A 14,372-nucleotide genomic window follows, 5' to 3' on the forward strand; every position below is an offset into this window, starting at 1 on the left:
CAGTGAGAATCTCTGCGTGTTACCATAAAGTATGAAGCTGTGTACTAGGCTAGGGTATTTTCCATTATGCTGAAGATGTATTTTATTCCTAATTAATTGAATCTTGAAAATTATTATGAATAAATGGTAAATTATATCAAATACAATTTTAACATCAAATGGTTTAATCTTTTGATATATTAATATGATAAATTATTTAATATGCTTTATCTGCTACTGGGCTATTCCTGCATTCCTGGAATAAACCTTATGTTAGTCATGTGCATTTCTTTATTTTATTTTATTGCTTTTTTGAGGAAGGGTCTTGTTCTGTTGCCCAGGCTGGAGTACGGTGGAGTGATTATGGCTCAGGGCAGTCTTGAACTCCTGGGCTCAAGCTGTCCTCCTGCCTCAGCCTCTGGAGTAGCTGGGAGCACATGCACATGCCACTACACCCAGGTAATTTTTAAATTTTTCTTTTGAAGAGACAGGCTCTCCCTATGTTGACCAGGCTGGTCTTGAACTCCTGGGCTCAACCCATTCTCCTGCCTCAGTTTCCCAAAGTGTTGGGATTACAGGTATGAGCCTTTAAACAGAACACTGGGATTAATTTCCTATTATCTCATTTAGCATTTGTAATCTATATTTTGAATGATATTGAGTTCTTATTTTCTCTTACCTGCTTTATTTCATAGGATTTTTTTCCTTCAACACATTTTTTTGAGTGTCTTCTATTGGTTAGGCACTTCCGCCTTACACCAAGATTTTCAACAAATAAATTGAATTTATTGGAGCATAATTTACTTATAACAAATTCACCGATTTTAAGTGTACTGTTTGAAGAATGTTGACAAATGTATCCACCCATGTAACCTCCACCACACTCAAGATATAGAACATTTTCACAACCAAAAGACATCCCTTCACACTTCTTTGCAGTAAGTGCCTCTCAACCTTTGATGCCAGGCAACCACAGATCTAATTTCTGTTACTATAGATTAGTTTGCATTTTCTAAAATCTCATGTAAATGGAGTAAAACAGTGTAAACTCATTTGAGTCTGGCTTCATTCACTCAGCATGAGGTTTATGAGCTTCATGCACATTGCTGCATGCAATTATAACATTCCTTTTTACTGCTGAGTAAGAATCCATTGGATGAACAGACTACAATGTATTTACCCATTGTCCTGTTGACAGACATTTGGGTCGTTTAAGTTTTGAGATTACTATGAATAAAGCTGCTATGAACATCTTTGTACAAGTCTTTATGGAATTACATATTTTTATTTTGGTGAGTAAATACCCAGGAGTGGGACTTCTTTTCTTCTTTTTTTTTCTTTTTTTGAGACAGGGTCTTGCTCTGTCACCCAGGCTGGAGTGCAGTGGTGCAATCTCAGCTCACTACAACCTCTTCTCCCCAGGGTTAAGCAATTCTCCCACCTCAGCTCCCTAGTAGCTGGGACCACAGGTGCTTATCACGTCTAGCTTTTTGTTGTTGTTGTTTTTGTATTTTTAGTAGAGACAGGGTCTTGCCGTGTTGCCCAGTCTGGTCTTGAACTCCTGAGCTCAAATGATCCACCTGCCTCAGCCTCCCAAAGTGCTGGGATTATAGGCGTGAGCCACCATACCTGACTGGAATGGGATTTCTGGGTTGTATGATAAGTTCATGTTGAGCTTTATCAAAGATGCCAAAATGTTTTCCAATATGCTTGTACCATTTACATTTCTGCCAGCTATCTGTGAGAGTTTCTATTGCTCCACATTTTTGCCAATGATTGGTATTGTCAGTCTTTTTAATTGTGGCCATTCTGTGCAGTTGTATTTCATTATGGTTGTAATTTTCATTTCTTTGAAGACCAGTGATATGGAGGAACCTTTCATGGGCTTACTGGCCAACCTTTTATGGGCTCACATATCTTCTTAAGTATCTCATCAAATCTTTTGCCTATTTTATATGAAGTTATTTATCTTTGTATTAAATTATAAATGTTCCTTATGTATTTTGGATGCCAGTCTGATATTGGATTGGTATCCCTGGTATCTTTATATATCTGGTATATAATTTGCAAACATTTTTTTCCAAGTCCATGGCTTGCATTTCCATTTTCTTAAAGGTGAGGCACAAAATTTTTTAACTTTGATGAAGTCAAATTTATCTACTTTAAAAAATGATTCCTTATCCTTTCCTACTCCAAAGTTGTAAGAATGTTTCTCCTATGTATTCCTTAAGAAAACAGCTTTTGTTTTAATATTTAACTCTATAATCCATTCCAGGATGATGTTTATGTTTGGCATGAGGTTAAGGCTAAGGTCCATTTTTGTTTCCAAATGGATATACAGCTGCTGCAAAACGATTTGTCGAATACACAATTCTTTCCTCTTTGATCTTTTTGGCATCTGTTGCATTGACATATGGGTGAGTCTATCTCTATTTAAATTTTTTTTTTATTTTTAATTTTTGTGGGCACATATTTATGTGTATATATGTATATATGTGTATATATTTATATATGTATATATTTATATGTATATATGTGTATATACACATATTATGTGTATATATTTATGGGGCACATGACAAGTTTGATACAGGCATACAATGTGTAATAACCACATCAGGAAAAATGGGTATCCATCCCTTCAAGCATTTATCCTTTGTGTTACAAACCAATTACATTCTTTTAGTTAAAATGTTCAGTTAAATTATTGACTACAGTCACCTTGTTGTGCTATCAAATACCAGGCCTTATTCATTCATTATATATTTTTTGTACCCATTGACTATCCCAACTTCCCCCATAGCCCCCCCTACTATCCTTCCCAGTCTGTGGTTACCATCCTTTTACCCTCTATCTTCATATTGTTTTGATTTTTAGATCCCACAAATAAGAGAGAACATGGGATGTTTGTCTTTCTGTGCCTGGTTTACTTCACTTAACATAATCACCTCCAGTTCCATCCATGTTGTAGATGATTAAATCTCATTCTATTTTACAGCTGAATAGTACTCCATTGTGTATAAGTACCACATTTTCTTTATCCGTTCATCTGTTGATGGACACTTAGGTTGCTTCCAAATCTTGGCTATTATAAACAGATGTACAACAAACATGGGAGTGCAGATATCTCTTTGATATACTGATTTCCTTTATTTGGGGTATATACCCAGCAGTGGGATTGTTGGATCATATGGTAGCTCTACTTTAAGTTTTTTTGACTCTCTATTTTGATCCATTGATCTATATGTGTATCCTTATGCCGATTCCCCGCCGTCTTGACTACTGCACCTTTTCATGAAGTCTTGAAGTAAGGTAGGTTTAGTCCTTTAACTTTGTTCTTTTTTTGGTTGTTTTGGTTATTTTAAATTTTTTGCATTCCCAAATCAACTGCTACAAAATACCTGCTGGGATTTTGATTGAGATCGCACTAAATCTATAAATCAAATTTGGAGAATCCACATCTTAACTATATTGGGCCTTCCAACCCATGAGCATGATATATCTCTGTGTTTATTTAGTTATTTATTTCAGCAATATTTTATAGTTTTCAGTGTATGAGTCTTGCACCTATTTTGTTGAATTTTTCTCAAAGTATTTTGTGCTTTTTGATGCTATTTTTTCTTAATTTAATTTTGTGGTTGCTTGTTGGATGTAGAATTATAAATGATTTTTGTAAATAGAACGCATGTCTTCACTTTGTTAAATTCACTTATTATTTTTCGCAATTTATTTGTAGACTCTTAAGGTTTTCTATTAATACAATTGTATCATGTACAAATAAAGACAGTGTTAATTCTTCCTTTCCAGTCTATATCCCTTTGATTGCTTTAAATATAGTGAATTATATTGATTGATTTTTGAATGTTAAACTAACCTTGCATTCCTAGAATAAAACTCACATAGTTGTAGTGTATCATCCTTTTATATATTGCTGGATTCAATTTGCTAATAGTTAGTGAAAGCTTTTTGTGTCTGTGCTCATGAGGGGGACTGTTTTGTAGTTGTTTCCTCTCATAAGACCTTTTTTTCTTTGCTTTGGGTATCAGGGTACTATTGGACTTATAAAACAAGTTGCAAAATGTTCCATCCTCCTCTATTTTCCAAAATTTTTTGTAGGATTGGTATTAGAATTCACCAGTCCACCATCTGAGCCTATAATTTTATTTGAGAATGGTTTTTAACTGTGAATTTTTTATAATATAAAAATTTATATATAAAAAATTATAATATAATTTCTTTAAATGATACAGAGCTAGTCATATTTTCTGATTCTCTTTAAGTCTGTTTTTGCCTTTTGTGTCTTTCAAAAAACATGTTCATCTAACAGCTTCCCAGGGGAATATGGATGGGCCCCTTACCCTAGCCCTCCACCATCTGACTCTGTTGACCTGTCAGCCTCATCCTGCACCAATCTTCGGCTTCATAACTTCAACTGCAACCGGCTGCAACCTTTCTGTTTTTGAAACACATGAAGCTTTATCTTGCCTCAAAGCCTCTCTAGTGGCTCTTCCTTCTGCCTGGAACACTTTTCCTGGCTTTTTGTATAACTGGTTCCAGTATGACAACACCTCCTTAGAGAGGACTTTGCTAACCTTCCCTGCCAAAATATCTTCTACCTGTTGATTCCTTTTTGGCCTGTTTATTGTCCATCTCTCTATACTGCTCCAGTGTGAGGCCTAGTCTGATTGGTCACCTCTTTACTTCCAGCACCTAGAACACCTAATAAGTCTTCAAATGTGTGTTAATTAAAAACATGACTAAATGAATGAGGAATGAAAGTTGGATAAACTCTCTGAGCTTACAGAGAGAACCTTGCAGCGTTGAGGTGAAGATAATTGCGCTGATATCTACACTCCAGGCAGTGCACCTGGCACACAGGAGCTCAGTAAGTGGAATGTTACACGATGCCAAATTCCAGCTTCCACTGAGATACCATGGTACAGTGGATACTGAGGGTATTTCACTGGCTACAGACGTCTTCTGAGGTTCTAAAAGTGCGAAGCAGTGAAGATTCAGAAATTATTTGTGATAATTTCTTTAAAGACAGCTGTACCTTCCATTACCCCCTTGGAGGTTGTATTAGTAGGCAAAATAGGTTAAGGCCAATATGACCCAGTTATAGGCTCCTCTTAAAACCCTTTCTTTTCTATTCTAGGTGCTACCTACAATTCCACCATTTCAACTTTTAGCTTTAACTTGTGGCTCCCAACCTTCCCAAATGCACGTTCTCTAGGGAAGAGTAACTCTTTACACTGAAACAAGTCAGTTTTACCCACTGTGTAATGTCTACTGAATCTAGGTGACCCAGGGAGAATGAATCGGTTTAATCCTTTCTGGGCGCTTGGGAACAGGCAGGGTAGGGCAATGAGGGAGGCCTTCTTTAGTTTGCCAGGGACCAGCTCTGTTAGCCCCAAAGCAGAGCCTGCCTCATTCAGACAGCACTATCCTCAAGCCTGGGACTGTTTTCTGTTGGGTTAGTTACCTTCACTGGAACCCTCTCACACCCCTGGCTCCGGCTCACTTACCTCTTTGTTAATATATCCATCCTTATTGATGTCATACAAATTAAATGTCCACCTTAGTTTCTCATGGACAGTTCCTCTCAGTAAAATCGACAGAGCGGTTACAAAGTCCTGAGAAGGGGAAAAGGCAGGAGTGACATCAGGCAGGGTGAAGCTGTGTCTTTGGGTCAGATTGTGATACTCTCACAGAGTGGTGCCTCCCATGTCCTCTTGTCTGCCTGGAGGACGTGGCTATGCTCAGTGAAGAGCTCCTGCCTTCGGGTCCCTACCCTGCCCCATTTTTTTTGCCAGGTGCCCCCTTGAGGAAGAATGGAGCTCTGAGAGACACAGATCAATGCAGCCAACCCTGTTATTGCCTTATCCATGGCTGCAGTGGTCAGTCTATCATCCCAGTGGCCATATGGCCTAGTGGCTGAGGACGCAGACTGTAGGAACAGTCTGTATTGAGGGTCATTCTGCCTGCATTCAAATCCATCCTTTATTATTTGTGTGCTTTTTGACCTTGGGAAAACTACTCTCTCTCTCTCTTTGCCTTACTCTCCTCTTCTGTAAAAGGGTAATAAATAATAAAATGCTACCCTATAGGGTTATCGTGGGGATTAGAGTAAATGAGTTAGTACATCCAAAGCCCTAAGTACAGGGGCTGCCACTGGGAAGCAGTGTGCCCGGGAGCTCACACACTGTTGTTATTAGTTCCCCGAGTCCCTGAGTTCCTGCAGGCCAGGCAAAGTTGCTACTGCTTCTCCCCATCTTTAGGAAATGCTTACGAATGGATAAATGTGTCTTTGGTCTGACTGAGAGCTTTTGATGGTCCAGCCCTTCCCCCAATGCCTTGAGATTTAGAGGGGGAGGTGATGCAGAACCAGAGGACCCCTAGAGTGGACCCCAGATGAGCATACCTCGAACTTCACGGAGCCTGTCTGAGTGGTGTCGAAGGCATTGAAGAGGTAATGGGCATACGTGCTGGCATCTACAAGGCAGAAAAGGAGGGCAGGTGATGGGGGCAGGAATTCCACACAGGGAGAACCTTCCAAACAAGGCAGGGCTTCGACAAGAAAGAGAGGAGAGCGATGCTAGGGTGATGGAAAGAAGAAAATTATGGAGTGGGGCCCATTGACTCAACTCTTTGGGTTTGGGTAGGAAGTTAGATCTAGCAAAAGGTGAGATGAGCCCTTATCCCTCCCTCTAGCCATCGTGAGAAAACCTTTCTCCTGCCTATCTATGCACGGAATCGTCGGTGTATGAATGACACAGTGACTGCATGACAATGTTCTTCTGAGCGGCCATGCAATGCCTGGGATGAGCACGCACTCCAGAGTAGAGAAATCTGAACTTGGATGCCGCTGTACTACATAAGCTGTGTGACTGTGGGCATCAAACATGACCTCTCTGAGTTTCCCTTTCCTACCTCTGTACAATGGGATGGAGCAAGACCTATCTCTTGAAATTTGCGAAAAAGTATTTTAAACTAGAGCTATGCCTGGCATACAGTAAGAACTCAATAAACAGTGGCTTAGTGGAACTCAGAAAACTGCAATTCTGGGGCCTGCATGGGACAAAACTGCCTCCTGCACCTGATCTGGGTAGGGGCCCCGCACACCAAGGAAGGCGTCTGTCTGCTGCCAAAAAGGCCCTTGAGGAACAGGGCCCAAGAAGTGTTTGGAATGCTTGGATCTGCATTTTGTCAGGATCCGGGGAAGGTGTCTTGCAGGAGACAGCTCTTGGAGACAGGATGCAAGGTGGCATGTGACACATGGAGGCCACAGGAGGAGCCACTGATGTGGTCCCAGGCCCATGGGGACAGAGCTGGTTCCCGAGTCAGGCAGGGCGACAGAGCAGCTGCTGTGGGCCTGGCACACTTGTAACCTGGCTTAATAAGCACAACTTTATGTTTCCTGTCTCTTTTTCATTTAGTTTATTTTTATAGTCTTTGGTATTTACTGGAGTTCTTTTACAAAATTCCAGCTTGTCTCAGCTATTTTAAGGAAAAGAATCAAAAGTGCCCTGCACAATGGTGGCACCAGAATGGCAAAACTTGTTTCAGACCCTTATGGAATCTAATCCTGGTCTGCTACTCACTCGCTGTGCAACCTTGTGTACATTGCTTATCTTCCCCGAAACTCAGTTACCCCATCTGGGATTATAATACCTGCTTTCTAGAGCTGTTCTGAGACTTTGTGATGTTGCATTATCAGCCCTTCTTCCCCTTCCAGGGTGGGTTTGTTTTCAGAGTTCTTTCCTGCTAAAGCTTTGGAGACTCCCACCTCTCATGACGAGGGAGGTGTCCTGCTCTGAGTTTGCCCCTTCCTCGAGAAGGAAGCAGATGGCAAGGAAGAGTGGACTTGGAGGAGGGGAAGGCTATTCACCAGAGAGGGTGCTGGGCAAGATAGATTTCAAGGTCAGACTCACCTCCGTGAGGGAAAAACTGAGCATAGATCTGCTTGAATGTGTCTTCGTTAACCACACCACTGGGGCACTCCTGTGGGAAGGGGAGAGAGTCAGCAGGAGGTGTCTGAGGGCCAGCACTAGGAGAAGAAGACTGGGCCCAGCCTTGGTGTCTGGGGTTCCTCATGATCCCCAGGGGCAGGGACCTGTGCATTTCCACTTCTCCGAAGTAACTCCATCTCAGGACTGGAGCTGCTTTGCAAAATGATGAGACATTGTCAGAGAATGGGCACAGTGAGGTGGAGAGATTTGGGGCCTTAAGAGCAGAAAAACCTGGGTTTAAATCCTGGCTTAGCCAATAAATACTAAGCTTTGTGACTTTGGCCATGCCAGTCTCTGATTCTCAATATCCTTACCTGTAAAATGGGGCTAACAATACTTTCCCCAAGGGTATCTTATGAACCTATGTTAGGTGGTACTGAGTCCATGGTAGATGCCAAGCAGTGTAGATTTCTTCTCTTTTCTGGATGCTGTTCCCTCTGAGCCCAGTGCCTGCCTGGGAAACTTTCCCACAGGATCCTGCTCCAACTCGGCTGCCCGCTGCTAATGCTGCCATCAGAAGGAAAGAAGCCCTGATGGTAGGAAACCAGGCACTTGGTATGTGCAATCAAGGCTAGTGTGGAAGGAAGAGGCATCCCAGCACCTGTCAGATGACTCCCAGGAGGGGCTAGAATCCCTGTGGGTCAGCACTTTGGAGAACAATGAGGCTGCGGTCAGTTTGGAATTGACGCAGCTCAGTTCTACCTATAGACTGCACCTGGAGGGAGGGTGACCAGGTGCACATTGCTCTAGCCCACCCCACTCCACACCACCCCAGGATTTGGGAATAAGATTGTGCTCTGAGAGTTAAACTTAAAAAAAAATAGATTAATATCCAGGATTGCATCTGAGAGCTCTCAAGCTGACCTGAGAATGCAGGAACATATTAATGTATTTAAAGTAACAGCTAAACAAGGCACTCCCATCCTCTGACTCCACTTTTGATTGTAACCTGGCTTCCACGTGGCTTCTAAGGAGAGCGGGTCCCAGCGAAGGGAGAGGAGTGTCTGGTCCCACTGTCAGTTCCATTTCCTGTGGTAAATTAATACACTGACATTCGGCTTACACATCAGTCTCGGTGAGCCTGGTTAGCATGAGTCAGCAGGCCTAAATCCCATTATTGTGGGGGCACCACCAAGTTGGAAGGTATGACTATGTTAAGGGTTAAGGCTTGACTCTGGGCTGGGGTGAATTCCCTGAGGATGTGCCACCCTGTGAAGTTTCTGGGCAGTTGGCCGTTTACTGTCTCCTGACTTTGCTCCATCCTTGCCTGGAGCCTTCCTTTCCAACCAGGTGATCTCCCTCTCATGTCCCCTTTATAGAGCTGGCCTTCCTTGTGTAGCCTCACATATGGGAAACTGCCTTATGAGCTCCCTTGGCATTGGGAAGAGCTTAGCCTTACGTGGGAAACCCCCCAAGGCCTTCAGAGCCTGCGCGGGTCTTACGTTTTTGAAGCCTCGATAAAGGACCTGCAGCTCCCTCTTAGTGAAGTTGGTCTGGGCCTCAAGCTGCTCCAGTCCCTCGGGCCGATGGCAAACCATGGTCATCTCCAGCTCATCTTCAATCTTATCTGGAACCAGAGGAGATGGCATTGGAATGGTTGAACTTGGGGGTCACTCTTGTTAGGTAACAATCTGGGCTGTCAAAAGAGTGGTGTCACGACCTGGGATCTAGGGCTGTGGGCTGGGGTTGCACTGCCAATGGCCTTCCTATCTTGAACCCCACTTCCCTGCCCTGTCAGCCTCTGTGTCAGACACCACATTGGGGCGGGGGGGGCTTCAGCTTTGGAGAGAAACATGTTCCCAGTGGAGGCGAAGGCAGAAGTGCTCAAAATAAATCCATATGAAAACATTTTCCTTGCTTTAAAAATAACTTCTTTGCATATTCAAATTGTTTCCCATGGAAACTTCTGAATTTTCCAGAGACACAGGTAAGTAAGCAGAATGATAAACACCTCTAGACAGCAAAGGGAAACAAAATTATTGAAAGAAACAGTAAACTCTCACCATTTGGGCCAACTAGGAATGGATAGCATGATTTAGCAGAAAGTTCAGATTACGGCATGTTAAGTATTAATGATAAAAATCTGAATGTATTTACAGTTTATTGTTTTGTAATGTCTACTAGACATCCTTAAATACTAGGAAAATATCTTAAATGGGAGCTACTTTGTACAAACCATTTGAAGGGCTCTAACAACAGTTGTAAGTAGTAGTTTAAGTATGCCTCCCATATGGACTATAATATAATATAAGATTGCATTAGTTATGTAGAAAGTGTCTGTGAACTAAAGCAAGGAATCTGCCCATCTCCCACTGAAGGATCACAAAGTCCAAGTCAGTGGAATTTTCAACGTTTTACCATCACAGAGGGGCAGGTGAGTGATTTCCTTTGGACCCTGCCAGAATGCTTTCTATAAACTTACGCCAATCAAGAATCAATTGCCATCTAACCTTCTCTGCCTGTTGTTGTCATGCAGACACAACCAAATCCATCTATTGAATGACTGTAAATCTGGGCTGGCAAGAATAGTGATGAGACGGGCGGCTGCTGGGAACATGCATAGACCATGTCTCACCCCGTGGCAACCCACAGCAAGCACAGGCTGAGTTTCCACATCAGAGAACAAGGTGAGCAGGTGCATTAAATTGTGTGCATTTCTCTCATCAGTGTTGGTCTCATTGTACCAGATTTTCCCTGCAATTGTCACTTTCCCTTTTGAGACTTTGATCCCAATACAAAAGGAATCCATCAAATTAAGTTTGTATCTTGTACATATCCCCAAAGGTGATGGATGTTCGTGTGAGGCTCCAGTAACTTAGTAACAACTCCTAATTGCCATCTTTCTCATATGCTGGGCAATGCATATCACCTTATCCTGCCGGGACTAAGGCAGACGATTTGTTATAAATTAGATATTGTTTATGCCACAGAGAGACAAGTGGCCAATTTCCCCAGAATTCATAATTCTTACAGAGCCTTTAATTATGGTTATGCTTGTAGCTAACAAGATAAGTAGCAATTATCTAAACGCTGAAGCATTTCTATGTAAACGAAAGGGCTTATTCTCAAAAAGAAAGAAAGAAAAGGAGAAAAATGCACTTCAGTCTAATTCAGAATGCTTATATACATATTAATATTTTGCATCTATTTTAACCCATTTTAACAGAGAAATTGTTGGTTTAAATCTCCTAGCATTAGATCTAAAAGCATTTTTATTTCTAAAATGCACATCTGTTTAATTGTGCATATATTCACAAGGAACTTCTGAAGGGGCTGCAGAGGTTTGCACATCCCTCCTTCTGCCCTTTAGGGATTCCCTGGGTACTGCCCAGGTGGCTTGAGTGAAGAGATGAAGCAAAAAATCACATTAAAATGCAAATAAAGAAAATGGAAATATTGTATTTTTTGAGTAAACGAGGCATTCTTGAAGACATCCGGTATACCATTAGATTTATCTCAGCCAGAAGCATGAAAGGGTTTTTGCGGTACTCTTAATTCCTTGATCTTCCTGTGACTGAATTCCTCACAAGCTCAAGGAAATTTCTTTGCAGGAGCTTGAGAGGCTCTTTCCGACTCAAGAAACAGCGCTTGTTTCCCATCACCTTCATAAAAAATGCACTAAGTAATTATTGCGATATCAGCTATTAAACCCACTTCATTAAGGAGGAACTGGACTTTATTAATAAATGAGTTGTTTGTTGTCTGGGCAGCAGGATCAATTTCCACATCAAACAGATTCTGTAGTATCTGCATATTTGGATACTGACTGCCAAGCTTTTGTTTTGTTTTTCGTTTTCATCATTGGCTAAGTGTCATTTGTTTTTCGTTTTCATCATTGGCTAAGTGTCAGGCTGCGGTAACATCGGTTGTGGAAGGAAATTTACTCCTTTGGGGCTCAAGATGCTGGGAAGCAGCCTGCCTGTGGATGTTAAGACAGGGTTTAAAAGAGTGGCCCTGTCTTTCTTTCTTCTTTCTGTGACTGTAGTGAGAACTATAATTTATGTCACAATCCAGTATACACATATATATATGTGAAATGTTAATTAAATATTTTGAAACAAAAACTCCATGAAATGATCCCGTCCCTCACTAATGTGAGCTATGCTCCAGTCTGTTTTGATGTATTCCTTTGTAAACCCGTGCTGGTTATGACTCTCACGGGTCATGACTTTTGATTGGACAGCACTGATTTAACTTGTCTACAGCTGTGGCAACCTCACAGCGGTGCCCGCGCTGCCGCTCTCACATCAGCTCTCCCTTCCCTTTATTTGTATGTCTCATGGTGCTGGCCGCTGTAGATACATTCACAAGAAACTTTAGAGGTAACGGGCAGCGGTTTTCACCAACCTCCTGTTGCTCCCTGGGGGTTCCCTGGATGAAGCCCAGGTAGTCCCAGTAAAGGAAGGAGAATGGCCCAGTTCCCTGGGTGCAGGAGGAGAGAAGAGCGTGAACCCATGGGAAGCCTCCCTGACAGTTTCTTCTGAGGTTTGTTCAAAGTCTCTGATGCCAGATGTTGCTAGTCATTACTTTGTTATAAAAAATAATGATGAGCCAGTTACTAAGTCAGACTTGAGTTTGAATGGTTGAGATAAAAATTAACTTGAGTTGTAATACTGTGGTGATAACTACATGACAAGAATAAATTAGAACACCTTCTGTTTGTAAAGTACTTTTAAGCCATTCAATGTTCTCATGCCTGTTGTTCCATAACCTTATGTGTGATGGGAGTGAGGGAACCATTGCCTGCACATGTGATATTAAGAAGTGATTTTCTAACTGTGAGTGCCTCACACGGTGATGAATACCTATCACTAGGGGCAAAGAGAGATGGAATCACCGACTCTAGAGGATGCTACACAGGAAATTCTCAGATTGAATAGTAGATGATTTAGATTAACTGATCCTTAATGTTTTGGGATCATAGACTCTTCTGAGTGTGGAATGAAGGCTTTAGACTCTCTCAGAAAAAAAACGCACAGTCACTGTATGTTTGCCTATTCAGTCATGTGTCGCTTACCAGCAGGGATCCTCTCTGAGAAATGTGTTGTTAGGCAATTTTGCCATCGTGCGAACATCGTGGAGTCTACTCACACACACCTAGATGGGGTAGCCTGCTACACACCTAGGCTGTATGGTGTGGCCTAGTGCTTCTAGGCTACAAACCTGTACAACGTATTACTATTCTGAATACTGTAGGCAATCGTAACTCTCTGGTAAGTATTCTAAATATTTGTGTATCTAAGCATACTAAATTTAGAGAAAGAAACTATGGTGTAAAAAATAAAAAATGGTACAACTATTAGGACATTTACCATGAATGGAAGTTACAGGACTGGAAGTTGCTCTGGGTGAGTCAGTGAGTGATGGTGAGTGAGTGTGAAGGCCTGGGATGCTACTAAACATGAGGTAGACTTTAGACATACTGTATGCTTAGGGCTCTACTAAATTAATAAGAAATTTTTCAGTAAGAAATTAACCTTAGCTTGCTCTAACTTTATTTTACAAACTATTTGTTTTTTTTTTTTCAAACTTTTGGACTCTTTTGTGATAATACTTAACTTAAAATACACATTGCCTAGCTGTACAAAAATATTTTTCTTTATTTTCTTATTTTGTAAGCTTTTTCTCTATTTAAAATTTTTTTGGTTTTATTTTTTTTCTTTTAAAACTTTTTTTATTTGTTTTTTACAAATGAAGACACAAACACACACATTAGCCTGAGACCACACAGGGTCAGGAACATCAAGATGTCACTGGGCAATAGGGATTTTTTAACTCAGTTACAATCTTATGGGACCACAATTGCGTATGTTGTGTTGTTGATGGAAACGTCATCATGCAGAGCATGACTGTACTTTCAGTGAGTTTCTGTATTTTAAACACATCTAGCCCATGCTAAGCTATTCCAGCGTAGGAGATCTCTTCTAAACCTTGTCACTAACTGGCTTTGTCTGAGTCCTAAGTCACTGAGCAATGGGTGACAGATCTGGACCTAGAATCCAGTCAGTCCAGGCCCCTTTCATCATATCTGGTTTCCACATGTCCCCACAGTGGATTCTGCTTCCCTCAAGCACAAATTGCAAACCAGCTTGTAGCCAGCCTTGTAGCACCCCTGCTCCTACGAAGCTGTGTGCTTGTGTACCAGTTAGACCTGGACTGTGAGCAGTGGGATGACCCACACCTTGGGTCTTTTCCCCAGTGAGATGTCCCCTCTGTCACGCTCAGGACAGTGACCATGACCATCTCCTCGCTGGACTGGCCAATAGTGCCTCCCTCACGGTGTCTCTGGGTTGGACTTTATACTTACCCATGTAGCTTTTTTTTTTTTTTTTTTTTTTTGAGATGGAGTTTTGCTCTTGTTGCCCAAGCTGGAGTGCAATGGTG

General features: G+C 41.6%; 2 protein-coding genes across 5 annotated transcripts in view; one reads left to right on the forward strand and one right to left on the reverse strand.

The window, feature by feature from the left end:
- The window catches only part of LCP2 (lymphocyte cytosolic protein 2), a 568,984-nt gene that overhangs the window by 90,601 nt on the left and 464,011 nt on the right, over positions 1 to 14,372 (forward strand). The window lies entirely within an intron of this gene.
- The window catches only part of KCNIP1 (potassium voltage-gated channel interacting protein 1), a 379,307-nt gene that overhangs the window by 8,281 nt on the left and 356,654 nt on the right, over positions 1 to 14,372 (reverse strand). For all 4 annotated transcript variants that reach the window (XM_050794353.1, XM_050794354.1, XM_050794352.1 and 1 more), the window contains 4 exons: positions 9,431 to 9,555; positions 7,911 to 7,980; positions 6,401 to 6,471; positions 5,505 to 5,612 (listed from right to left, as the gene is read on the reverse strand). In XM_050794353.1, coding sequence (XP_050650310.1) covers positions 5,505 to 5,612; positions 6,401 to 6,471; positions 7,911 to 7,980; positions 9,431 to 9,555 — 374 coding nt within the window. The remainder of the gene's footprint in view (positions 1 to 5,504; positions 5,613 to 6,400; positions 6,472 to 7,910; positions 7,981 to 9,430; positions 9,556 to 14,372) is intronic.

This window comes from Macaca thibetana, chromosome 6 (assembly GCF_024542745.1).
Source record: "Macaca thibetana thibetana isolate TM-01 chromosome 6, ASM2454274v1, whole genome shotgun sequence".
Classification (NCBI taxonomy): Eukaryota; Metazoa; Chordata; class Mammalia; order Primates; family Cercopithecidae; genus Macaca; species Macaca thibetana.